Source organism: Rhipicephalus sanguineus, chromosome 11 (genome assembly GCF_013339695.2).
Source record: "Rhipicephalus sanguineus isolate Rsan-2018 chromosome 11, BIME_Rsan_1.4, whole genome shotgun sequence".
NCBI lineage: Eukaryota > Metazoa > Arthropoda > Arachnida > Ixodida > Ixodidae > Rhipicephalus > Rhipicephalus sanguineus.
The window spans coordinates 29,790,654-29,818,371 of NC_051186.1; the positions used below are offsets into that span (position 1 = coordinate 29,790,654).

Consider the following 27,718-nt stretch of genomic DNA (forward strand, 5'->3'; position numbering starts at 1 on the left):
TGTGTGTCTAGGGGGTGGGGGCAGCTATGCCAGTTCTTGACTTCACTTAAATTATGTTGCACAATCTTCAGTGCATGAATTTGCTGAGGGTAATCCTATGGCCTAAATAACGTCAGGCCTAACTTCACCTGTAGGCCTCTTAGTGAAGCAACGTAACCACTGTGCCACCGCTGCAGATGGTCCATTGGTTACATACAGTGCTTGGGTGCAATAGAAAGGGTGATCAAAAATCACCCTTTCCAACGGTGGTATCCGAGCCCACAACCTACGAAATCCACAGGTGGTTTTTCGTCCACTTTAGTTAATTTCAATTTGTGTCATAATTACCATACTACAGTTAAAGACAACAATAAGTGTCCCCTATGCTTTCCTTGGCCTAATTGTCTGTTGGCTTCATTTGGTTGTGTCCAACGACGAAACGAGCCCCTCGAAAAAATTTCCCTTTTTACGAGCACTTGAGTGACGAGAGCATGCTCTCCTCACTCAAATGCTCTGCAAGCTATTTCACTGCAAAGCTTAGCTCATATATTTATTCCAAACAAGTGAAGCAAATACTAGAGTTCGAAATAACTCTTAAGAGATGACAAGACAGTATGAGCAAGCCCGTACGGTGCATACCGCCAAAGCAAGCCAACAGCAGCAAACATAGCTTTGTCTACAATGCACCCCTAGCAGCATCTTCTCTCCATGCAGCAAACTTGGCCAGAAGGCTTTTAAGCATTAAAAATGAAGTATTGGAGGACACTGGTAACTTATTTTGATGCTAAATATTGAATATCTGTGTGCCTTCTTCCATCCCGGCAGGCTTGGCTCAAAAGTTCCTGCCCACTTTGAGTACAAGGTCTTCCTAGGAGTACCATGTAAGTTCTTAATCATTATTTCTTGAGTCCTCGTTTTAGCCATTCTTTGCCTATCGCAGAGTTCAGTGGCATAGAGCAACTGCTTTTAAGTGGAAATGTAGCAATGTTGCATTCATGTTATGAATATGCTTTATTATTTTTGTATTGGATCACTGGCCTTTTGTCGTAAGAAATCGGACACATAGGCAGTTAACTATGTGCTTTTTTATGATACTTTTCCTTTGTGTGATGGCATGCACCCCAAATAGCCTTAAACCTTTGTTTCTGTAAATTGCTTACTAGGGAATTTGAATTTTTCGTTTATTTAACAATTCCACACACAAAATTTCAGATAATACAGTACTGTTTTCAAATGCAAAGAAAGCTCTGCATAAATGTGCATCTCTTTTTTTACAGTTTACATTGAATGTAGTTTTGTATGAATCTAGCATTATGCTATTATAATTTGACTGTTGAGTGTGTTTTTTACACTGCTGTGTATTATTTTCTCATGTTAGGCCTCATGCACACTCAAGCTGTACATTTGTTCATTTTAGTTTGCAGTCTTTCCTAATTTGTTGTATGTCAAAAAGATAAAGGCAATTCTCAGTTTTCAGCACATTTTCTCAAAGTGAACAGGTAGTGATCTTAAAACACATAGCAGTTCCTTTGAGTTTTTACTGTATTAATTTTACTAGATATGCATTAGCAATGGTGGTCATCTAGAAATTGAACAGAAGATTGTTGTGAATTAATAATTAGAGTAGCTGCAATCTCCAAAAATATTTTCACAGCCAGAAATTGTAAAGAAAAAAAATTGGAGGTGGTGTTGTAAGAATGCTGCTTGCAGTCGAATGGTAATTTAACAAACATATCGATGTGATGAAGCTGTTCTCACATTGCCTGGGGCTTCATTCAATTGAGGTCTGATTGTGCTGCAAAGAAGGCATTGCTGCATAGTAGGGTGCATGAAAATTTTTCAAGGCTTGGGTTGTCTTTTTTTTACTCGTATTTGATTACCAAGTTGGACATGTCACATGTGCTTGTCTTCAAAGCATTTCATTATTTCCACTTTGCAGCTGTGAACTTCAAGTCCGGAGAAAACGTGCGACAAGTCATAGCCACCATTATGCGGAAGGTTTTAGGTACGTGGTGTTTGGTTTACCTCTAGCAATTCACTGAACTGTTGATTTTTTCAGACCATACCCTGGAGACTCATGAAGATGACATCAAGTCTCTTTGCCTGATCATCAAGGTAAAGCGTAGCCAAGCGTCACATGTTATGCATTTAAACTGCAGCCTCTTCGCTCTCATCGCAGATCTACCATGAGCTCATGTTCTTTTGGGGAATCCCCAAGGATGACTTTGATACTCGATGGAAAGGGTTCAACATTGTCAAGAAAGGCTTGGAGAACCGGGTATGTTTGAAGTCTTTGTTCGATGTAGCTCATTTTATTGTGGGGAACAATCAGGTTGACAGCTCATCTTTCATTGCACCAGGAGTGTAAGGGGGGAGGTTGTTGCCGCCACCCTTAACTGATGTCTCTACATTGTATTACCAGAAACGTGATTGTACTGCCAATTTCAAATGTGGTGAAGTTCTGTACAGACGGGAACAAAGTGCATCTTGCAATAGAAGCTTGTCATATCGGTTATCCCAGTATACCGTATTTACTCGATTCTACCGCGCCCTCGATTGTAACGCGCACCCGTTTTCCGCGACCAAAAAAAAAAAAAAAAAAGTAATACGTCGATTGTAACGCGCACCCATTTTTCGTGAGAGAAAAGAACAAAAAAAGTCCGTAGGAGTCAAACTTCGCACATTCAGAAGAACAAGTATTTGGGTTTTAAAGAACTGAAGTTTCAAAACAGTAAAACACAAAGTCAAAAAGCGGGCCTTGCCGCTAAAACTGTCACCACTGCGGCGGCGATACGAGTCGCGTAATGGATCAGTTCTCGTCGCTGTCGGACAACTCCTTGTCGCTGTCAACACTCGTTCGATTTCGGGAAACTGGCCCTGGTTTGGTCCACTGAAACCTTTTCGTGAAGCTTTGCTGTAAAAAATCTGCTTCTGTATGCGCCAGTCTCGCACGCACGTTTCGGGAACTCCGAACTATATCCGAACGACCGCGATGCGGCCCGATTTCCGTCCGTCTCTCTGCACATGTAATAACTATTCTTTTAAATGCGGCATTGTGGTACACTCGTCGAGTATTTGGAGTCGGCACTTCCACGCCGTCGATGCGAACGCAGAACGGGATTACAATCTCCTCAGCACACGTACGAACTGAAAAAATGGCAGACATGGCCAAGGCGCGTAGGAGGCGGCCATTTTGAAATGTCGATGGCAATACGATAACCGAGTTTCTTTTTTTTTTTTTTCGGTACTCGATTCTAACGCGCATGCGATTTTTGGACTCGTTTTTCCGGAAAAAAGGTGCGCGTTAGATTCGAGTAAATACGGTATAACAAGCTGGTCTTTGTTAAGAATTGTTATGCCTGAACCCATGATAAGGGACTCGGATAAGGGTTTATTTTTTTCCTTCTTTTTTCTCTCTTTGCTGTAGTGCTACCTTTTAGTTGTCAGTCACTGTCTACATTATTGTTTTTGTTCTTGTGTCCATGCATTTTATGCCTGCATTTTCAAACCAAGAATGGTGGTTGCCAGTAGAATGTGGTAGTCCACAGAAAGGAGAGACGCTTTCAAAATCGTGCTACTAAATACAAATTTATGAAAGGCTGTGTATCTCTTCAGCGCTTTACAGAGCAAGTACATACAAATCATGATGGTTTTGCCATCTTTCTCATTACAGCTAGCTAAACACAAGCAACACATTCGGGCTCTGCTTGTGGACAGGGCACAGCTGCAACAAGAGGTGAGTTCACCAGTCATATTTACTTGCTCTATTTCAACATCACAATACTAATGCTGAGGCCCACATATGTAAAACACGTAAAATAACTTGGCAAGGCCCGCGATGCTCTTACCTTTACGCAGTCAATCATGGCATGGGTCATGAGTACGTGTGAGGATGGGTCATGACACTGTCAGCTCCTGCATGAATTACTTGAGAACAGTGATAACTTCTGCAGTCATGCACCGCTTCTGCACATACGTTTTCACTGCTCTGGCTGGATCTTGTGGCTCTAGAAAGGATGACAGAATAATGTGCACTGGATTTCCTCACGAATCAGTGGCAGTGTCCTGCCTTACAAGGAGTGCATATGTTCTGCAGGCCGTGTTTAGTTATGGCAAGATAAAGGCAAGCGTCGTATGGTTTTGCCTGATTTCTCGTGAATAAATCTAGATGCTAAATATAGTCCTAGCTTAATACAATGTAGCTTTAAAATTATCAAGGACTTGATGAAGGCACATCGAAATGAGCCTTTGTCATTAAGCCCAGAGCCTGATGTTCAGCCTATGAGCCACAGCAGCCAGTTGCGACCAATTTTAGCATGTGTAATAATAACTGATTCAATTGTTTTAGGGGGAGACTGCAATATGTCTGATGCAGATTTTTGATACACAGTGTCATGCAGCTGTTACTTCTGTACTTTCATGTGTTGCTGTATAAGCTCTGATCAATATTAGAGGTGTTTAACGTATTTGCGTGTTTGTTTGTTTTAATGGTTTTCTACCAAACACAAAAAGTTGAATATCACCCATTGTTCATTTTGTTCTGCTGTTAGATTGACCCATTACTTGTGTAACAGAATTGGTGAAGTCTGGTTGGGAGGTTTTTCTCCAAGCTCATTTGCACTCCCACTTTATGACATCCCACTGCCTTCACGCAGATGCGTATTCTGAGCCGCCACCTGAGCTATTTCACGGAGTTACACCGGGACCTGATGCTTGACCTGTCGCGCCTCGCCACCAGCCACTACAGTGAGGTTAGTCGCTTGAATGAGATGTCCCAAGTTTTGGTTTTCGTACAATGTGGGCTCCACCTTTTCGCGGCGCAGGTGCGAATTCAAGCGCAGGAGGTGCTGGGCAACTGTGTGCACAGTTACCCAGGCTCGCACACCCTCCTTCTGGGAGGACTGATGGAGCTGCTGACGCCAGAGCGGCCCGAAGTGACGCACGAACAGTTCAAGGGCGCTCTGTACACCCTGCTCGGCAAGAAGCAGCGAACGATGCTTGTCCTGTGTGACTGGCCCTTCCTGGATTCCCTGTGGCCCGCACTGGTCGGTGCACGGCACTCCGAGAAGCCGTCCATCATCTGGCTCCTGGAGCACATCCTCGAGACGCTGCAGAAACACCTCGAGACCATCCAGATTGCGATTAAGGTACTACGCCACGTGTTGAATTGAACTGTATTGAGTTTTATTTTGTTCTTTTTTTTTACACGAAGTTTGCAAGCACTGTATGGACCCATAGCCATAGATTAGCTTTGGTTCAAAAAACTTTTTTCATAGTCAACAAGCAATGGAGCGCATGAAATAACCACACAAAAAATATTATTGCACAGGAAAGAACAAAAACGCTGATATACGTACTAAAGATGCCAATTAGTTGTAAGACTAAACATGACATTACATTCAGAGGTCCGTTAATTATTCTAAATAGTGTTTTTTTAGTGCTTTAGTAACATTGGATGAAATTTTATTTTGAAAGGAATAACATTTCAGATCTTAATACCAGTGTGATGACACACTGCCAGTAAGGCCATAAGGTTTTTATGACACTTGTGCCATGAGATTTTTATTTAGACCTAGAGTTACCATTTGAAACTGACCGTGTGTGCTGGCAATGTAATCTTTGTTTGAAGAAAGCTATGCCAGCCTTCACATGTGCACACACTAAACTTGTAGAAAAGGGGTAATGCAGTCTCCTGCCTAAAAGCAGCTGTGAACTACTTGTGCCACCACCAGGTAACTGGTAGCTTCTAGCACCAGTTGCAATGGCTCACCCAGGCTGGTTACCCACCCCAGTGGTCTTTGGGTTACGGTGCTCGACTTCTGACCAGAAGGTCAGGGGATCAAATCCCAGCCGCTCCCAGCTGCAGCGGCCACATTTCTATGAAGGCAAAATGCTGGAGGCCTGGGTACTTAGATTAAGGGGCATGTTAAAGAACACCCGACGGTCAATATTTCTGGATCCCTCCACTATGGCGTCCTTCATAATCATATTGCGGTTTTGGGATGTAAAAACCAAATAATTATACCCAGGCTGGGTATCCCCAGGCCTTGCTGGTGTCTGTTTCTGAAAGACTCCTGGTGACCTTGGCAAGGGGAGGGGCGGTACACAACAAAGACGATAAAAGACCTCATTCAAGTACAGCCATTATATTTCAATGTCCACGAATTTTCACACAGATTAGAAAAGGTTGCTAGAAGGATTGGAGTATCCATTTTGTTCAGTGCAAGAAACAGGCTCTCAGCGCTCTGCCGCAAGGTGAACAAGGAGGGCAACAAGACAGAACACTCTGAGAAAAAAAAAACACAGAAAGCACTTTGTTGACTGCACTCATGCTATAAGATTCCTTTCATGTATGGCCGCTGCTGCATCAGCCAAACAGGCCAATGCTTGAATGGTGGGCTAAGAGAGCACACGTACTTGCTTAAAGGTTCTGTGGCCAGTCACTTAGCCCAGCACTGCAAAACATGTGTTGTTAGCCAATCCTTAAGCAGTTCACCGTTTTGGAAACATGCAGAGAACAAAGAGCATGCGAGATAAGCGAAGCTCACCATATTCGTACGCGCGGGAATGCTTGCATCAGTGCGTCCGCATATCTGTGAAATCGCTTAGTTGTTGAAAATGTGACAACCTGTTTTTGCCGACGCTTGTGACAGGATGACTTCTTCTCTATCTCTGCACGGATACTGTGTTTTTGGTGGTCTTCTGCCCAAAGCTTCTGTGTATATCGCACTTCCCAGCAATAAACCAGTGGTTGCTAGTTCAGTGCCTTGTCGGTCATTCTGTCACCATCCCGTGTGTAGCGCTGTTTGTTCCCATCTTAAAGTACGTTGAGGATCGACTGCATTTTCAAACTTCTAAGCAAAGGTAAACGCAGTGTCTGTAATGCGTGTTCGGTATACACAAGGTGACATCATTTTATGCATGTGACGGCATTGTCAAATGGGCAGCATGCCGAGTGAACATATTGTAAACATGGAACAACTAAAAGGTAATGATGTGGAGGTGGTACTGATACGGTGATTCATATGAAATCTCAGTATGGCTTTCTCAGCGTTGACTTTGTTCACCGCATGTCGTTCCTTCCATCAGGTGCCAGCACCCTGTTTGGAGCGTGCCCAACAACTGGCGCTTGCCGCATCTGCCGAAGAAATGTCTGCAGCAGTGGAAGCTGAAGAGCAGTGTAACAACCGTGCAAAAAAGTAATTATTGCGCTAGGTTTGGTTGAAGGCTAACCTCAAAAAAATTACACTTGGCTAAGTTCATTACAAGTTGATAGTATGTATAGTACTACCACTGAAGCAGTCTTGGCAGGGCTGGCAGTGGCATAGTTTTCTTGAGAAGCCTTCACATCTACTTGGTGGTTGTCTTTCTCACTTACGTCCAGGCAAGTGTCAGCGCCCCCTATCTTGGAGGCCATGTCGAGAATGCATGCATTCTAGGTCATGCCCTGGTCATATGCCACTACCCGCAAGCTGTAATGACTATTCTCTTCAGTTTTGATGTTAAAACGCCCATTTTGTTAGGGTTTTCATGACACTTCTGTTCATACTTCAGATGCAAGATTTTTGCATGGAGACTCTTCTGTTTGTACTTTATTTGAAACTAGGATTTTTCAGTCGAAAAATTAGTTGTAGTTTACCATTAAGGGAGTGTGATGAGAGTGCATTTCAGTGCAAATGTTCCAACTGTGTGCTTTCCCATAATCATTAGGAATTGGCTGTGCTTTGTTGCTTCCAACTGATGTCTGCATTGTTGTTTTCTGTGTAATGGATTTTGTTGTTTTCTTTGAACTTTGCTTACCAGATTAAGAGATGGGAGCCCATATCTGTGGCCACTGCACTTGAGGGACGTTTAGTATGTTTTTGTGGTAAAATAAGTGTGATTAAAAGACAGGTGGAAGAATACTGACATTGCACCCTTGTCAGCATGTGCCTTTTTTCACCTTTGTTAGCCATGCAGGTTTTTTAACAACCCATACCAACTGGCTTAGTCTGCCGTACTTTGAAATTAAATTTTTTTCAATCAACTACGACTGCTACTAGAGTGGGTTTACCTGGGGCTATTTTGCTGTGGGGCTTACATTTATTGTTAACCAACTTTATTATTAAAGCCAGTTACAAGTTAGCTTTTAAGATATTACAAAGATTTCAGGCAAGATATTTTGGAGACTCAAACACACACTCGTGGGCTTTCTTGACTGGTTTAGACATTCTTGTTGAGTTTTATGAACCATCAAATTTTTGCACCCTTTCCACAGGGAGTACGAAGACCTCGTCTGCAAGCTGGTTTCTCAGGTGGAGAGTGGTAGCCTGTGAGTATCCACTTATGCCTTCTGTGTAATCTGTTTGCCAGAGAGATTCAGCATTAGTGGAGACGCACTAGCGTAGACATCTAACCAAACGCTTGGTGTGTGAACAGCAGCAGTGCTGTTAGTGATGCTGTTGCCAATTAGTAGCAACCTAGTTTGTCCAAGGAAAGCATGGGGTCAATTGTGTCGTACTAGTAATAAGAAATAAAGTAAGGCACTGCTGCAGCTTTTTGCGAAGTTGTGCTGCTCGAAATTTTCAGCGTCACGTTACCAAGACCGTTGAGTAAAAGGGTTGATGCAAACTCTTCATGTACATTTTTTTGGTAGCTAGTAAACTGGTTTTGGTAAATTAATGAATGGTTGCTTCAGTTTTGTTTTAAGCCATTCTAAACAAGCACGAGTAACTTTTCCACTTTAATGTCGTTTTTGCAAAATGGTGCAAGACACACCTGGTGTTCTAAGCAGCAGAGTAGAGAAAAAATGTAGCATTCTAAGCAATCATGCAGTGCTGTTTCAGAGTCACATAACTGCGCAGTAAGAACGGGCTGGTTTTTTTTTTGTTGTTGTTGTTGTTGTTTTTCAGTGCATTAAGCTTACTATGCATTGTTTCTCTTGTAATTACAACGGTTGATGTATGTTAATTTCTTTCAGCTGGTATGTGAGTAAGGAATTCTAGCCTCAGTGGCTAGTAATGGCATTATTATAATGAGATACAAGTAATGATTTTCAGTTTGATACGTTGCCTTATATTTATTCAGTTATCCTATTTATTTGGTTTCCTCACTTTTGCGTGCTCATTTCAAGCCATATTTGAATAGACGAGCAGGAGTGGCCATTGAAACTGAGAAACATTATTTCCTTCAGTCTTACATTTTTGTGGAATTGCAGTTTACATCAGCTTTTTGTCTATTCCAAGACTTCCCCCTAGAACTAGTACACTTGTGAGACATTTCATGAATTTCTAATGCTTGAAAGAAAGTAGGGTGAAAAAGAAACGAGAGAAAAAAACACTAAAAAAATGGGTAGTGCTCGATTTTTTTTTTGCAAGCATTGGAAGTGCATAAAATGTTGAAATGCCAACTATCCCAGCTGTCACCTATAGGTACCGTACAATTGTTAGAGCTTGTCGGCAAAAAGAAGTTTGCATTTTGCAATAACGAACGCAATAATGAATGAACTGTGAAAATTGTATTAGCAGGTTCAGCATTCACATGCAAAACTAACCAAATCGGAGGCATTTGTTCAATTTAAGCGCCAATTTCGTGTAAGCAACTTTTCTTTAGCAAGACCTTACTTTATAAGTACCGGTACTGCTACTGGTAGTAATGATACTAGTGGTACCAGTACCACTGCTTTAACTGGCACTGGTGCTCTAACACTTATACTGCAGTACTCTTAACCAGTGGTACTGGTAATAGCAATACTAGCAGTACTGGTACTGGTAGTACTAATACTAGTGGCACAAGTACTACTAGCGTTTCTCCTGTATCCAGTACAAACATGACCACTCGTATTGCTAGTACTAACACTGGCACTAATGCACAGTAGCATTGGTGCTAGTAGTTGCAGTGCCTAACGTACATAATCATGATTGTGCGATGGCAATGTTATGCGTAGCCACTGGCGTCACTACCACATGGCCCTGGTGATGGTGAAACTGCTCATCAGGAATGATGTGCCCCTGCCCACGCCCGCTGTTAGCATGCTGGTCCATCACCTGGTGCACGACACACTCAACGTGCGCAAGGTTGGTGTATACACTTTGCACCGTATGGTCTTTTCGGTCTGTACAGACGAAGCCTCAAAGAAATTCATACAAATTTCTCAGAAAGGGAAGCTTCTAGTGGGAGAAAAATTCATTCTGGTCCAAGGATCAAACCCGAAACCAACACCCTTCTGGGGCAGTCGCTCTACCAATTAAGCTAAGCAGGATGCTAACAATTAGCAGCGCGAGAGTGAATTAGTCAACTCGTTTGCAATATTCTTTGTCCATGTTTCAAGTTGTCCATTAATTGTCCTTGCACTGCCACTCACTAGCATTCTGGCTAGCTCAATTGGTAGAGTGACTGCCCTGGAAGGGCGTTGGTCCCAGGTTCGATACCCGGACAAGAGTGAATTTCTCAACTAGAAGCTTTTCTTTCTGAGAAATCCGTATGAATTTCTTTCATGCTTCAGCTAAAGTCAGGTGGTTGTCAATTATCCCTTTCGTAAAATAAATATTTTGCATGCTAAGTGAGTGCAGTGGGCACGTCAAGTGTCGCATGTGTTAACATATACAGGGTGTTTTTTTTTTAGACAAATTTAGACATAGATTTTTTAATAAGAAATCTATGACAGTCAAGCTCCTGTCGTTTTCACACATGAACTCTATGTCGAGGCGGAAATACTTTCCCGCAGCTAAAATGATGTTGATGCAACGAATTAACAAAAACTCGTTAATTAACTTTTTAATTATTGACCTGAGGGCAGTTGTTCATATTAGAAAGTTGTAGTGCGTGATAATTCATGCCATTCCCATTTTTCAGAAATCACAAACGTTGCACGTAGTTCAAGATATTTAGAATTGAATTTCAAGGTGCGAAATCGAAATTGACGGCGCCCAGCATGCGCAAAGCGCGGCGGAACACCAGAACGACACGTGACAGGGAAGTGACGAATTTTGAATGAAGGCACGCCAAAGCAGAATTGTCAGAAGAATCTGCAAGCATTCTGAAATAAATGAGTAGGTAGCTTAATGTTTGTGTGCAATGGGTGGTGCTTATCTGTTTCTTTCTTAAACTATAAAGAAGCACGAAAAACTGTTTTGCTTGTCTGCAAGAGGAAGCACCGCAGCGGCTGCCCTTGAGTTTTATGCTTCCCAGACAAAGAAAAGGTTGATATTGCGGTTTTCTTGCGCACAGTTCAGACGAAACGGATAAGCACCAAACACAGCACGTAAAAGTAAGGCAATGCGCAGGCACAGTGAGATGGCTTGCAGCTTTTTATGAAAATTTACGGTCGTGGTGCGCCTTCATTCAAATTTCGTCACTCTCTTGTGACGGGTAGTTCCGGTCTGACATAGCAGAACTGTCGCGCTTTTTGCGCGATCTGTTTCGATTTCACGCTTGAAACTCGATGACGAATATCACAAACTACGTGCAACTTTTGTGGTTTCTAAAAAATAGGTGTTGCATAAATTGGCACTCACTACAGGTTTCTAAGATAAACACCTGCCCTCAAGTCAATAATTAAAAAGTTAATTATCTAGTTTTGTTAATTAGTCACAACAGTGTCAGTTTAACTGGGGCAAGGTATTTCTGCCTCAACATGGAGTTCGTGTGCGAAAATGACAGGAGCCTTGCTGCCATAGAGTTTTTATAAAAAATTTGTCTTGTCAAAAAAAAAAACACCCTGTATAAGTGACAACTGGATTTTTGAATTAACAAGTTGAAGTTGTGCCATGTGTGTCTTGTATTCACCTTTTGCCCATGAATCTTAAGCACGCTGCCATCTTTGAAATCCTTACATCAGAATTATGTTGAAAAAAAAGCTCTAAAATTTACCTTGTTTCAGGACTTTCATGACTGTTACGTTTTTAGCAAGGAGGGGTAGTCATGTTATAAAATCGAAGAGGGTACTGGGTGGGGGCATATGGGAGTATCGAAGTATGGGCAGTATCAACATATGTAAACAACAGGACATTGATTCTATTAAGTTAGCATCCTTAAAATTTTGGATGGTAGGCAAGGCTTAAGATGAATTAAAGCATAAAATTAAATCAGTCTGTTATTAAATCAAGTTCATTTTTAAATTTATATGCTAATGTGTTGCTGGGGTAGGACCCAGGGGTGGCAGGATATCTCTTGCAGAATGAATGAATGAACGCGTCCAGGCAGCATTTCCAAGAAAAGCTGTCCTCAGTACAACTTTTTCTTGGCTTAAATGATGCACAGGTTGCCATACTGGGAGTGGGCACAGTACTCAAGCAGCTCAAAAAGAAACACGTCAAGCAGGAGCTTGCCGAGATCGACCAACAGTCGATTGAGCTCAGTCCGACATTGGCCACCCTGGTGGACCGAGCAGGCAAGCGGCCTGCCAACCTGTGGCTCCAGTACAACAGTGCCCTGCGTCCCGACACTAAGGAGCGGTGGCAGAAGCACCACTTTGTGCACAAGACTCACATCGGCTTCTATCGGCTACCCAAGCCTTTCCTTGTCTACGCACCTGACGAGCAGCAGCCCTCACTGGATCGCACCATTGAGGAGATGTCGCCAGTGAGTACTGCTTCAGATGGAACACACTCTTAACTGTTCCTCTATTGCGAACAGGCATAGCCGTCACTTGAATTTGTATGGGCATAGCCAATGATGAACATAGTAGTCATAGAGGTACCGCCACCTGTGACGTGGAGGACAGAGTTTAGATTCGAGTAACTATGGTATTCAGACAGTCCGATTTGTCTGCATTATTCTTTACGTGACATGCTTATGTTTCTGCCAATTTAAGCAGTGTGCTTGATTGGGTTGGTTGGCGCATAGTAGATGAACCAAGAAAGAGCGCTTGAGACGGGACAAGATCCTATCGCCAACAAGACAGCGCCGCGCCTGTGTCTTCACCTCGTCCCGTCTCAAGCGCTGTTTTATTCTTCATCCATTATGCCAATTGTTCTTAAATACACTGCAGTAGGACAGACGGTTGAGCTAGTTAGTGTATATATTACATTTCAAAAGTTGTCCATTTTATTTATTTTACTTCTTTATAGTCTGAAGCAGCCATCTTTGAGGCCTTCGCTTCCGAATCATTTGTGGAGCAACTCTCAAAGTACCTGTCACTGGAAGAGCGGAAGGGCCACGACCGATTCGATGCCAAGAGGTTCTACATGTTCAAGGCAAGTCGTCTATCCTGGGAATGCTTGATGCATGTTGTGCCTGTCGAACACTGTAGTAGAAGACAAGTGGCAGTATAACTTGGTTGCACCACGTGAGGCAGGCTAGAAAATAAGTGCAGTTCCTGTGTAAAAAAATATCATTTTGTAGAAATATCCATCACAATAAAGCACTGTTCCTTTCTTAAAGGTGATGAGGCATTGTTGAACAGGGAATGCCGCTGGAGCCAGTGTTTCGACATGACGACTTGTCTTTGTTTGAGAGCAACTGCTTTCCTTAGCGGCATCTTTATGTGCGCCTTGTTCACTCTCGCTCAACCTCAAAGATGGAGGAGAAAAGAGGTTGTGTGCAAAGGAGAAAAAACAGGACAAGGGGCTATTGCTGTCGATAGAAAGGTTGGCGTGTAGGTGTGTGCAAATTTTCTCTTTTTTGGTTTAAAGCAGTGAACCAAATGGTAATTAGTACTGAATAATTTTGAAGAAAATTCTTATAGTAGCAGGATTTCAGTAGTAGTAGCTGCAAGTTACAAGTGGTAAAATACGTTATGTTTAGAATTTGTTGTACTTAGCCTGTCTGAGCACGTAAAACATTGTTTTAAGCTTTAAAGGGGCCCTGCAACACTTTTTCAGCATTGTCAGAAAACACTGCCGATCGGTAGTCGAGGCTCCTGAGAACACGCGAGCCAAACATTATAGCGTAGCACATGGCCTGGGATTTACAGTAAATTCTCGGTCAGCTAAAAAGCGCTTCCTCTTCTCTCGACAAAAATGACGCTTACAGCGTCACTGCCACTGGCCACGCCATTGGCTGATTTGAACATGGCACACTCAGTAGTTACTGTGGCTGCCGTGGCAGGGCGTCACTTGCCCGCGCGCACACGCGATCGCACTGAAAGTACGTCGCGCTTTCTAAGGGGAAAAAAAAAAGAAAAAGTGCTCAAGTTCACGAGGTGCGCGTGACATACGTTGTTCTCCCATGCCACCCCTCCCTTCTTGCAGGTAATATGTGCGCATAACCTCAATGTCTCTCTTTGCTGCAGTGTGTATTTGACCTGTGTAGGCGATTTCACGGCATAACAGTCCCACTGTACTGTGACACCACCTTTTCAGGCTGGTTACATGCTATGAAATAAGTCTATTCGTTCGTTTCGAATGCATCGAAATTTCGGAAACTTTAAATCCATGTTGAAACGAATTCGAATACTGCAGTATTCGTTCACATATTCGAAGCGCTCGAATATTCGCATAGGCTTATTGGTGTGAGAATTGGAGGGTGTTGTACGGTACAAGAGGAGAAAGGGAGGGGAGAGGCTACAATGTATGAAGAGTGGTCCTTGTCTCTTTCACAGAGCAATGTGAACCCAGTGAAAGAGGCAGTGATAAAGCTAGTAGACTTGTGTTTCTATAGGCTATCAATGGCATCGCAAAAGTAGTCTTTAAAAATTTCCTTTCCAGACTGCAGAGAAGCAACATCATTCAGTACCTATAGTCTGAACTGCGCAATGTTTTTGACCTTGATAAATTTCGATTTCCTGTTTGAAACTTGCAAAATCTATTCATCACATGTATGCTCATTTATAGTAAGTTGCCCATGCATATTCTTTTCCCTGGAGGTTATGTTATTTACGCGAATTTTAATGTGTTCGCAGTGTGCATACATGTATTTAGATTTACTTATGCTCAGAGAACCACAAGTTGTATTAACCCTTTCCCTCCCATTGACAAGTATACTCGTCATGAGATTTTGTACCAAAATCACCAATGACTACACTCATCATCAACAAAAATTGTTCCCACGTGGAACCAATGGCGACTATACTCGTCATAGTTGTGTTTTCTTCATGCTAAATGGCTACAGTTGTCCATGTGGTGCCATTTGTGTCTCGGCTTTCATTTTATTGCCATCTTTCATTGTATTGCCATGCAGTGAAGCCATCTTCGAGCTATCTTTTGTTATGCAATTAGTGAAATAAAGGAACCACATTGAATTGAAATAATGGTATCGTTTGATTCAGAAAAAAAGCTCTAAAAATTGAGCAGGAAAAAAATTTCCGGTAAACTTAGTACAATTTTCTCTTTTTATCACGAAGGTTAATGAAAAAAAAATGTTTCATTGCTCATGTGTACAGTGCTGTTATCGCCTGGTTGTGGCCCTCTGGCCTCATCAAGTTGTATGCTTACAGTTTTCTTGTGTGTGGCTTTCAACATTGTACTTTGTGCACGTTGTAAATAAAGACTTGGAGGATGCTTGAGCTCTGCTTTCAAGAGTAGAACGCGATAGCGTGATCGGATCGTGTTCATATTGCCTTCCCAATCGCTAGCCTGGCTTCGCTTCTCGATGGACACCTAAACCATGCCGCAAGGAAAGCCAAACTGCGGATGGCCTCCGGCTTCTATATCCTTGCATGCGGCGCAACGAAACACGGCCATACTGTGGGGCGATGCCATTTAAACGCCAACCCGTAGGCCCTTTGCACCATCACGTGGGTGACATTCAAGTTGCTGAAGAACCTCCGAGATGTGCGTATCACCAACGCTAAATGGTGTATATAAATACTTGCTGTTAGTATGCTAGAGGATGTATGCGTGGTGGCTGAGCGGCTAAACGCATCGCGCCACGGAGCAAGGGGTTGCAGGTTTGAATCCCCAATCCCACTCGAACCAAAGATTTTTTATTATTTCTTTTGTTTGCATCTACTTCGAATTTTCGCTCATGGACAACACTGATTTTTCGCTCACAACCAATGATGATGACACCGACACTGGAATTTCTGCCAAACGAGCTCTTAACGCTATCACGTTAAAACTTGTTTAAATTGACTTGAAAGGGATTGAGCTCTTGAAATCGCTGCGCTTGAAGATAATCACCAGTGTTTGTTTCTGTTATTGACTCGACAGTGAGTTTTCTTGCTCAAATTACAGGGCCTGTTTCGCAACTACGGCTCATCAGTGCTGCCGCTCTTCGAGAAGGTTCTCCTCGCCAGGATTGGCAGCAACCAGGAGAGTAACCAGCGTTGTGCACTGGAGATTCTCGCAGGCCTCATGAGGGGCAGCAAGCACTGGGACTTCGACAAGGTACTATACAACATTGATTCAATCTTGGGAGCAGCTGGTCTTTGTGCCAACCATAATTTTTAATACTGACTTTCCCCTGCTGCTATAGTTGTAGTTTTACATGAAAACTTTTGTTGCTTTGAAGTTTCATGTTAAGGTTCAGCTTGCAAATTGACGATGCAGTGCTTAGTGTCATGAAGCCATAGTCCACTTCAACAGTACAGCAGTGGAAGCGTCACTGATTGTACATACAAAGCAAAAAATTGTTCCGAGTGTTCGCGTCACATTGGCAATGGATGATTCAAAGTGGTCTGTACAAAACTATGCTTGAGGCTTAATTGCAATGACATGCTAGTGTCAACCTCCATAACCTCCATCAATATCTTATAGCTTTCTTATCTTCATCGCTGTGGAAGCTTTGCTTGTCTCTGAATTGAGAGATGCAAGCTCTAGCTGCTAGTATTGCTAAACAGGATTATGCCCGGCTCTTGAAAGCAGGGGAGCTGATATCTTGACGCTGGCTTTACACTGGCTTGACACTGGCTTTGCGTTTTGTTGCATATAATAGTGTTCTTTACTTTTTATTCGGAACTCATTTGTTTTCTTATTGTGGTTGTTTTATGCTAGAATTTAGTTAGCATCTTGGTCGTAAACTTTTTCGCATGGGAGCCCCATTACAGTTCTTACAGTTCGAAATCTGTGAATTGTCAATAATCTGCCACCTCTGTGTAGTAATGCCATTGATTAAACTTGAAACTTTGAAGCAGTTTATATCTGTCACTTTGAGTTGTGGAAAAACAGCAGCTTTCACATGGTTTAGTAACAGTATTTAATGTAACAACTGGAAATTCTTTGTATTCGACGTGTATAAATTGCAGTAACCTTTGCTTTTTATGTTTAGTTTGGATAGGAGGTCCCATTGCAGTGTTTGACTTCAGGACCTCCTCTGCTTGTTAACATCTTGTAATCTTTTTAATCTTCGCAGTAAAATTGATTTTGAATATGTGTCAATTTCAGATGCAGCAGCTGCGTGCCGTGGTGGAGCCTGTGTTGCAGTTGGGTATGACTGCAATAATGCCAGAAACACTGCCCGACTGGGGGACATGCATGGCCACAATATCGGTGAGAACTTGGTACAGTCGAACCTCGTTAATACGTACCCGCTTTAAGCGTACTAACGGTTAAAACGTAGTTGCGACGAATCCCCGACCGAGTCTCATAGAGCCTAATGCATTCGCTGACCGCTTAAGCCGTAGTGCTTCGCCCTACGCCTACCGGTTAGTGCGTACCCTGCGTACCGCGATAACGTTTTGTGCCATAAAATTTTACTGCGCCGCTGAACTTCCCGACGCCACAATGTGCCGCCAAAGGTTCTCCGTCTTTTCGAGAAATGTGTAGATAGGTCGATCACCGATTCCGACTTCCGCGCGATTGCGGCGACGCCTTTGCGGGTAAGCATCGGGAAATAACGAAGGTGAGGCAGCGGCCACCGACGAACGCGCCGGCATGACTTATCGCCGACAACCTTATCACAATAAGTATCTTCTAGATATCTGCTCGGGCACGCGTGCGGCGCAGCACTGCTTTAGGCCTACTGCACGCTTTTAATAGGCGACAACCTGAACGCGCTGGGCCGCCGATCTCTGCCGCCTCGTTGTGCGGGGCCGTGTTCAAGAGCGCGCCGTTTTCTAGAAACGAAAGCAGCTCGCTGTTGCGGAGTTGCGCGTTGCTAGTCGTGGGCGACGAGAAACCTCTTTGCGTAGACGCTATCACGCTGAACGCACGCGTACGGTTCAGCAAGCGTAGCGCTGTTGTAACCATACTGCACGCTTTTATTGGGCGACCACCCAAACGCGCTTCCGTCCGCTGCCAGGACCGCTAGAGCGTCGCGGAGTGCGCATCGCTTGCAGGAAGTTCGTCATCGCCGCGTTAACCGAACAAGCTCATCTGTGCTCATCGCTGCATCTGTGCACGGTCTGGAGTGAAGTGGGTACGAAGAACACTCCCACGACAAATGCGCGCGTGCGGTACAGCAAGCGGCCCGGCGGCCCGGCAGTGACGGCGTGAGCCGAGAAGGCGACACGCTGCACGCAACTAGCCAGGAGACGATCGGCTCCACGCAGCCGTACAGCGTTTCACTGGAACTGTGTCAGTTTTCATTTAGTAGCAGATCGCGGTATAGACGCACACATATCGCGGAAAGCCGGCACTGTCCGTTCTGTCGCTACGTCGGTCACTGCGCATACCGGACCCTGTAATAGTTCCGAAGTGCTCCTTGGCGTCGCCACCACGCGCTATCGGCACTATCGGACGGTCGTGCGAGTACCAGAATCTTTTCTCCAGTTTGGCAAAAAGAAAGAAAAGGCTTTGCAGTGGGTACTTTAGGCAATATTTGCTGTGGCACTGTATTTATTTCTTTTCTGGCGGCGATGGCGTACGCGAGGAGATGCAAATTTTTACTTGGTGGTTAATGCGTACTACCGTTTAGTGCGTAGTTATGCGGCGTTCCCGGCAGGTACGCATTAACGAGGTTCCACTGTAATTGGCCGGAAACCTCAGTGAACCAATCCAGCATCAGTTGTATGGAGGTGTAGGGTTAGCATCGCATAATATTGCAACTTTTTTTTGGCTGACACAACCCGTTTTGATCATAATGCTGGATAAATTAACATTCCTGGTCAAATTGCTCCACAGTGGTGGTGCCACGTTTGCAGGGCAGTAAAATGAAGATCTGTTATTTATGTGCGGGATGATGTGTGTGATGCCCTTGTGCCAGTTCTGTCATACATTCAAAACATCTACACTTCCAGGCAGTCGTTCTTCCGCTGCCTGCATTACCTATTTCGATTAGAATAGAGAGTTCTGATGTGTACGATATTCCAGTACACGCAAAATGGTGTTTGTGTATGGATGATGGGATACTGATAGTGACACCTAGTGGCACTTCATCTAACCAGTGTTTTATAAATATTCATGACTGCCCCTGTCAAAAAAAGACATTGTAAAAGGCAGCGCATTTGTAATTAGTCTGGTGCCATAAATTTACACCAGAATGCTATTGGTTTCAGCATCAATAATTCTGTGTTTGCCTAGTTGTTCTCTGCGCCACCATGTAGCACCACCATTGAGGCCTCTTGTATTTACATCTCCAGTGATGCCGCATTCGCAAAGAAACTCTCTCTTAATGCTGGAATCAATTTTTCAAGGAAACCACATTCTTGGTTAAACTGATTACAAAATTCTGTTTTTTGACTCGGAGGCATACTCTCAACTTGATGACGCAGGAGAGCCGTGATCCAAATAAGTACCACTGGTTCTTCGAGCTGCTGTTGGCGGAGCCCGCAAATAGCGAGGAGGGCTCCTTCCTGCAGTCCAGCCGCCTGTATGTTCAGCTGGGAGGCCTCGCACAACAGGAGTGGCGTGTCTGTGAGTTGCTGGAGGACCTGCTAGAGCGCCTCAAGCCACGCCTCACTCACAGCTACCAGAACGTGCGTGACAAGATAGGCGGGTAAGTAGCACTGGCCTCATGTACAGCTCTACAAGCCAAAACTGTTCAGGAGAGACACTGCTCGTGAAAATTCTTTTTTTAGTTTTTGATAGATTTTGATGAAACTTGCCGAGTTTGCGTATATTTGTGTGCTGATTTCAACCATGCAATTATTTTTCTAGTACATTATGTAGTTTCTAGACTATGAAACATTTTATGTGCATTTTGGGAGCAAGGCTTCTCCTGAACTGAGGTAGTTGCAAAGTAAGTTATCATATGAGAATAATCTGGGATGAGAACTGTGTGCAATAGAACAAAAATGGATGTTGTGAGAACATTTGAACAAATGTTATGATAACTTACATCGAGTGAGTTGATGTTAAGCTGGTATTTCAGCCGTGAGTGCTCAACATTCCATAACTTTCTTTCAAATGGGCTTAGAACTTCATTCTTGTTTTCTTGCATACGGTTTGCTTTCCAGATTATTCTGATATGCTGATTTACTTTGCGATTCTGTCAGTTTTGAAAAATATCTTGCTCTCTAAAAGCACATGAAATGGTAGATAAATAGTTGCATATTTGAAATCAGTATACACATAAGCATAATCTCAGCAAGCTTCATCAAAAAAAGTTCCAAAGTGGAGGACAGATATTAAGACACTTACCTCCCTATCGTTCCTTGGCAGCGTCTATAAGTCATGCCAAACCGACTAACCCAAAGATGTCATGCTAAATCTGTCTAAACCATCTGAAAGCTTGTAAGTATGTGAACTCAAAACACGCTAATAGCTACTAAATTGCGGTAGTTTTAGTTGGAAATGTATTCTGTAGAAATAGCACTGCACCTACAAATGATATCAACAAAAAAAGATCACACTGGAAAAACACTTTTTGTTCACTTTGAAGGAAACAGACATAGTACATACTTTACCATCATCACTAAGTGCTCTTGTTGGACAATTACGAATGGCCTGAACATATTACCCTGTGTTTGCAAAAAGGTTCGCCTTCTGTAACTGCCAGCACCAAGCAGCTGCGAGCTTGTGCCATGCTGTAGTCATTCTTACACTCTTATAACCACTCACTGCAGTGTCTCGGCAGTCATGGTATTCTGCTATTTAGTGCAAGGGTGCAGATCAAAGCGTGCATTAAGGTCGCATAGACGGTCACAATAAATACAAAGCTTATAATTATGACATTTTTAATAGCTTAAAGTGTTTCTTCAAGACACTGAATTTGACCAATCAATTTTTGTGTACTTTCTCTGTGCACCTTCTGGTCTGTCTCTCTCTCCATGTCTGCCTCTTGACCTACCTACCTTGATTTTAAACTGATGATGGTGAAATTAACGACATTAGAGTCCTCATAGTGCAATTTATTTATCTAAATTGATCGATTGTTTCACTTTAGTGTCCCTTTAACTCTTAATGCCTCGGCTCTTCCACTCACTCTGGACTTTCTCTTTACAGCCTGCTGTGCAACATATTCCTGTACGACGTGCAGCTGCCCATGTTTCAAGCTTCGCTGACCCTGGTGCCACGGAGGGCACGTTTTATGGACTACGTCATGTCTGTTCTGGAGCCTCTGACCGACGCAGCCAACGACGAGCCTCCTCCGTGTAACTCGTCGACAACAAACAACCACCGGAACGATGTGGCTCCTCGTGATGGTCAAGTGACTCCCGAACGCAAGGCAGCTTCTCGCCTGCTGCAGACAGGTGTGTGCCATGCATTTTGTGTCACGTGCTTCGACCCTTAGTGGCGTGAAGTTTCAATGCACCCAAATGTACATGGCTTTCGCACACCATTTCTTGTCACCGAAGGTGAAGTTCTTTTACCCGTTGTGGTAGCTTAGCAGCTAAGGTCTTGCACTGCTAAGATCGACGATGCAGGTTCGGTTTTTGTCTTCAGTGGCCACATTTCAATGGGGACGACATGCAGGAACACCCACACACTTAGGTTTACGCATTGTCTCAACATCAGACCTCATCTTTGGTCACGTGCTCAAATCTAACATAGTAAATTTTTTCTCATTTTTTCTCTTTCATTTGCGTTATTTTTTTCAGACAGCCTGATTATTCAACCGTTTGTTTACAGTTGCTTCTTTGCAAGAAAAATGAGTTAGTGATAATACCTTTTTGAATGAAACATGAACTTTATTCCAGTATATTGAGGTGTAAGTATGTTCAGCTAAGTATATCTGGTTCTGGGATTTTTATGCACCTGATGTCTACTTTTTTAAGTAATAGAATTGTGCTGGCACAGATTGGTTTCGTATTCTTATGTGACCAAGTGGGAAATTATAGCTGCTTTTTTTCTACTTACATACAGTTTCAAAAGTCATGTTAAGATTATAAGTACGGGGAAAGTATTGCAATTCTTGTAGACAATATTTAAAAATTGTTTGTAAGGAACACCAGCTGTTCCCTTCACTTTTTGTCAATATTAGCTCAATATCAGAAATTTCAAATATAACCTAATACAAAATATTGATAAGCATGTATCATATTAAAAGCCTGGTACTTCTTACAGACAAACCACTTTACTATTGAAATTAAGTCAAGAGCAGGAACACTTGGTACTTCTCACGTGTGGCAAGTTCTAGGACACTGGAAAACAAAAGACCACACACTGGCATTAAGATGACCCATGTGTATTTGACTGCTGCAGTCTGCAAGTGGATCCTGGCCAGCGTGTCGCAGTCCCCGAGTGCAGCTCCTCCAGAAATTTTCAGGGTAGTCCCCGTGGTGAGTTCCCTGGCACTGTGAATGCCCTGTTGTACAGTACGGTCCACTCTTACAGGGAACACGCGAGCGCGTGGCTGACAGCCCGCGCGGCGCTGACTAGCGGCGAGATTTGTAAATGCGGCGCATGCGCATACACTTGTAAGAGCGGCGCGCACCCGAACGCCGTAATGAATCTATACGCGTGTGCTACATTTACAAATCTCACCAGCAGTTAGCGCTCCGCGGACAGCCGGCCACGCGCTCCCGTGTTCCCTCTAAGAGTGGACCATACTGTACAACTGGCATCAAAAGATTGTGGACCATGGCATTTGCAAGAAGTCAGGTTCTGTCATTCTCTTAATATTCTGATATTCTTAATAATTATGTTAATTGCAAATGTTAGGGTTTGATGGGGTGATAAAACTTAAAAATTTCCAGGCATGAAGTGGAGCCAGCTTGTACAGTACTGGGTAATTTGGAAATCATTGGATGAAGCCTTCTTCCTGCAGTGGACATGAAATTAATTGATGATGATGACAGAAGCATGTGTGGGCTGTACGATCGAATCTTTGGTACTCAAAGATAAACAGATCAGACAAAAGCCTGTAGATCCAAGGTGGTAACTGTGAGTCGCCAACACAGTCTGGTTGTTTCACTTTCATTGCAGCTGTGCCAGATGCAGAGTGACCAGACGGATGAAGAGCTGCAGAAGGACTGTGCAGTTGCCCTAGCGCTCCTTGGCAATGCCTTGCTGCCTCCCGAGAGTATCAGGGCTGCCCTGGCCACCATTCGTGAGGTAACGTAACCTCACCATTCGTGAGGTTATGGGTTACTGACACTTGGAACTTGCACATAGCATGCTTAAGAGAAAACAGGAGGAACACAAATAAACGAGGTGTTGTAAGTTCAAGTATCACAATATATAAAGATTCAACCTTACCCTATTTATTCATGGTCTGGATGCACTTAGTCTGAACATCTGTAAGAGCCAACAGCAGTTGCATCAAACTGCATTTTTCACGCAGTTTGATGCAGTTTGCAGGAATTGCGGGAATGCAGTTTGCAGGAATTTCATTCTTCTGAATGAAATTCCTGCATGTCGTTACTGAGGGCACATTTGAGCAGTGGTCAAACCACTGGCCACAGTCTAATGGTTATGGTGCTCAACTGCTAACCAGAAGGTTGGGGGATTGAATCCTAGCCGTGGCGGCCACATTTCAATGGAGGCAAGATGCCTGAGGCCCATGTGCTTAGATTTAGGTACACATTCAAGAACCCCAGGTGGTCGAAATTTCAGGAGCACTCTACTATGGTACCTCTCATAATCACATCGTGGTTTGGAGACTCAAAACCTCAACAAGTACTATTTAACAGTAGTCAAGTATTCTGTGCTAACTAGCATATGTACTAATGTTGCAGGAGAGACTGACATTGTGCTTCAACAGTAATGTGGCCTCACTGCTTTTACTCAGTCAAAATCTTGGAAATTTGTATTTCTGACTAAAGGAGCATGTCCATGCTGTGTCAGCTTCATTTCTTTTCATAGCGTAGTCACAGCTGTGACGAAGTTGTGTTGAAAGACAGCAGTCAACGTTACTAGATGGAGGCAGTTGGAAAACTGCACGGGATCGCCACGGAAGCGGCGTGGCTGCTTGCTGTCTCCCATAAAGGAGGGGCGCTGCAATCATTTTGCGCCCTGTTCACGTGACATGTTTCGCGTCACTGCTTTGTCTGCTCCGCGCGACGCCGGCTGCGCACCGCGGAAATGGTCACGTGACACGGTCGCAAAGTGATGCCAGCGACACCTGGAATGGGCGACGATCTGCGGCCGCCTCCTCACACAAGTTTTCCAACTGTCCCCATCGAGTAACGTTGACAGCAGTACAGAACTTCCAAATCCTAGTAACAAACTCTACTTATTATTCACTTTTGTTCCTGACTATTGACACCTTCAGGCATACTGTTCACCATCACTCACTGCAATGCAGCAACCATGTCATTGTTAGTAATTTGCACGTGCTCTTATTGGGCATTGTGGAGATGATCGTTCACGTATTTAAGATGCCTGTCTAAATGGGTGTTTACACCTAATAGGTAAGCACTTTCTAAATTGATCCATACCAACCTCGCCCAAGCTTCCACCCTTCCATGTTTTTGTAAAAACTGTGCTCATGTGTCGACATGTTGCGCAGGTGGTGAAGAGCCCGCACTGGCACTCTCGGGCAGCCAGCTGCAACTTGCTGCAGTTTTTGGTGTTCACCAACCTGTTCACCATGCAAAGCTGCTCCGAGTGGAGGGATGCTGTCATAGAGCACACCCTGGCTTTGCTCAAGGACGAGCGCCTAGAGGTGAGCCTTTACCCGTATGATAAAGTAGTGAGTGGTGCACTGTGCAGAAAATGCTAAAGGACAGCAGTGTTTCACAGCTATGGCAGCAGCCCTTCCCCTTCTGCTTTTTTGGGTATTTGTGTACTACGTATATCTCTCCCTAGAAGTGTTAACTAGTGCTGCCTGTATAACTGTAGCCGTACATGTGGAGCATCCTGCTGCATCATAGCAGTAACACTGCCGAGATAAAGCCCTTATTATGCACCAAATGAGATATCGCTTTGCAGCAGACAATGAATAAGGCACGCATAAACCACCATGGAAGGCATAACTGTAGCAAGTAGCCTTTATTTTCATACTGCAAGTAACCATGGCAAAGCAATGTAATGCTCGCTGTTTATCCTTTGGCTGGGGTTAGAATGCAAGCTTCTTTTGTGTCAGCGAGAGACGGTTATGTAGTATTGAGGAGTGTAGGACCTCGAGTGATTTTTGGTTCTCTCCTCAGTAAATCTTGTGTTCTTGTAGGACACGATTGCGTTTGCAGAATATGGTCGTGGTTCTCCAGAAAAAGAATAATATTGAGTCAGGACATGTTTATCATTCCAGTGCGCTGGTAGATTACGTGCCACCTATTTTGGTGGCACGTAACATTTTATTTGCGTAGCCAGTAATTTATACAGTGCTTTTATGATCTGCGATTTTAATGTTATGCCGCATGTTGTACAGTACTTGACACAATGGAAGAATGAAAATGATGTTAACATTGGAATGTTAGCAGCGGGGGTGGTAACACACATGATTAGGTCGCAAATGAACCAACATTCGGTCAGCTCTCTCTAGTTTTGATTAACAGTGAATAGTACACCTTTGCAAATCATTTACAAATACTTGTGTGTAGTACGTACAATTCGTGTGCATTGCAAGTACGGCAAGTCGAGCAAAGCTGTGGCAAGATGTAAATGACGGGAAGAGAAAGAGCAGGCAGATTGTTCACACTCCTGCCAGTGTTTGGCAGGAGTGTGTGAACACGGAATAAAACAGTGTTACTCGTACCCTGGATGCTCCATGTGAAATATCTATTGCTGATACTGCATGGGTCGCTACATGGCTCATTTTGCTTAATACTCAATGTTACTTTCACCGTTAAATAATAACATTTTGCAAAAACAATCTTTGGTGTGTGCGGCCACGGGTGAGCTGCAAGATATGACAGAACAATTCTGCCTCAGGTGCGTGAGACGGCAAGTGAGACACTTGGCGGCTTGCTTCACTGCGAGTTCCTCAAGGTCACCGATGATCTCTTGGTGAGTTCAATCAATCAAATTTTATTTTCGCTGCAGACAGTACAGTGCGTTGTCACTGCAAAAATAGGGGGACAGAGAAAAGAAGGCCGTTTTCGGAGCTTGACTAAGCTCTGGTCACCCTTACAGCAGCAGTGACCGGACAAAACATCGAACCAAATCTGGAGACAAGATACACAATGCTATTATAAAAAGTACTAGGTACAGAATCAATCAATAGTTATTGTCCTCCTGTTTGCATGCAACGGAAACATTAAGGTGATCAACACTTGCTGAACAAGTGATATCTCTAGGGACAATGTTTGACGCCTGCCTTGCCAAAAACTTTTGCAACTTATTTCTTCAAGAGTATTCAAATAACTCACCCAGACGACGAGAATAAGCAGATGTGCAGAGTAGAGGATTAGTGTCTTTTGTTACTTCGATATAGTATTTGTTTTACCCTCTGTCATTTACTGATATACAGCTGCTCCTATATCTAAACGTTACATGTTTTTTCGGTTATGAAACATGACTTGGAAGAATTGGCACTTGTTTTACTCTTGTCCCTTTTGTGTCCTTGGTTTTTACACATTTAAATAGTTTGGTCACGGAATACCTACTGGCCTGATCTCTCACATTGTTCTAAACAATGCCTTTCTTGATTCTGAATAAACTAGTATTGTGCTCGTGTTGTTTCTTCCTTGTCCTTGTCTGGTATTTTGCATTCAAATGTGAATCGGTACCAGCTCACTTAACTATCAGTTCTGGGAGATTGACTTGTGGGAGATTTAGTGTAAACTGGCTTAAGCACTTTTGTACTCCCTGTGATTATGGTATGCCGAGTTTTATGCTGAGACACTGAGTTAAAACTCAGCGCGAATCGCTAAACAAAAAAAAGTTTCCGTAGAGCCAACATTTCAAAAAGTGTCTTTGTCGAAATGTTGTCCTCAGCAAAATTCTTTGTTCAACGATTTCTCGTAATTACAAAATCTCCATCTTCCCCTGAACTTGTTGACACGCTGTACTCCATCTCAGAAGTTCCCTTCAGCACTGTGAAGGTTACAGGGCCCATTAGCACACCCAGGATTTCTCTCAGGGGGGGGGGGGGGTTGAACTTCTGACAAGATTACAGAAGTGCAGGGGGGGGGGGGGCAAGCACATTGCATAATATGCCATTTCCTTGCTTCAGCTGGAGTAATGCGACAACAAATAAAATACCAAATAATAATAATAATAATAATAATAATAACATGAATTACGATGATGATTATTCAGCGTTTTACAGAAAGGTCTTGAAATAACTTGACAAGGCCAAAAAACCGTTCAGTGGAGCAGCTGTGCACGTAGAAAATAAACTACAAATTGAACCGACATGTCGGCTGGCTGGCGGTCGCGCAATGATGTTAAAACTTTATTGCTATGGTAGGTAGCGCATACAAACGGGACGCAAGAAAGGCACATGAAGACACCCAGCGCCGAGTGTGTGTTTTCGTGTGCGTTTCTTGTGTCCCGTGTATTTGCACTACCAGTGTAATAAGAAAATGCCATACGAACAAGCCCGCATGCATGGCAACTTCAACTCTTAAAAAACGCTGCAGCTGATAATTTCCTACGCTTCCTTGGAGTCTTGCCAAACTATAAATTTCAAAGCGCACCATAAATATTACTTATAAACTACATAGTATTGATTA

The 27,718-nt window shown here is 43.4% G+C and overlaps 1 protein-coding gene across 1 annotated transcript in view; it reads left to right on the forward strand.

Annotated features, from left to right (window-relative positions):
• The window catches only part of LOC119373377 (proteasome activator complex subunit 4), a 58,957-nt gene that overhangs the window by 26,418 nt on the left and 4,821 nt on the right, over positions 1 to 27,718 (forward strand). The window contains exons 18-37 of the mRNA XM_037643402.2: positions 805 to 860; positions 1,919 to 1,984; positions 2,039 to 2,094; positions 2,159 to 2,257; positions 3,653 to 3,715; positions 4,635 to 4,730; positions 4,803 to 5,126; positions 7,069 to 7,178; positions 8,237 to 8,290; positions 9,905 to 10,034; positions 12,220 to 12,540; positions 13,029 to 13,154; positions 16,074 to 16,226; positions 17,223 to 17,327; positions 19,490 to 19,713; positions 21,162 to 21,409; positions 22,362 to 22,438; positions 23,085 to 23,213; positions 24,610 to 24,765; positions 25,974 to 26,048. Coding sequence (XP_037499330.1) covers positions 805 to 860; positions 1,919 to 1,984; positions 2,039 to 2,094; positions 2,159 to 2,257; positions 3,653 to 3,715; positions 4,635 to 4,730; positions 4,803 to 5,126; positions 7,069 to 7,178; positions 8,237 to 8,290; positions 9,905 to 10,034; positions 12,220 to 12,540; positions 13,029 to 13,154; positions 16,074 to 16,226; positions 17,223 to 17,327; positions 19,490 to 19,713; positions 21,162 to 21,409; positions 22,362 to 22,438; positions 23,085 to 23,213; positions 24,610 to 24,765; positions 25,974 to 26,048 — 2,668 coding nt within the window. The remainder of the gene's footprint in view (positions 1 to 804; positions 861 to 1,918; positions 1,985 to 2,038; positions 2,095 to 2,158; positions 2,258 to 3,652; positions 3,716 to 4,634; positions 4,731 to 4,802; positions 5,127 to 7,068; positions 7,179 to 8,236; positions 8,291 to 9,904; positions 10,035 to 12,219; positions 12,541 to 13,028; positions 13,155 to 16,073; positions 16,227 to 17,222; positions 17,328 to 19,489; positions 19,714 to 21,161; positions 21,410 to 22,361; positions 22,439 to 23,084; positions 23,214 to 24,609; positions 24,766 to 25,973; positions 26,049 to 27,718) is intronic.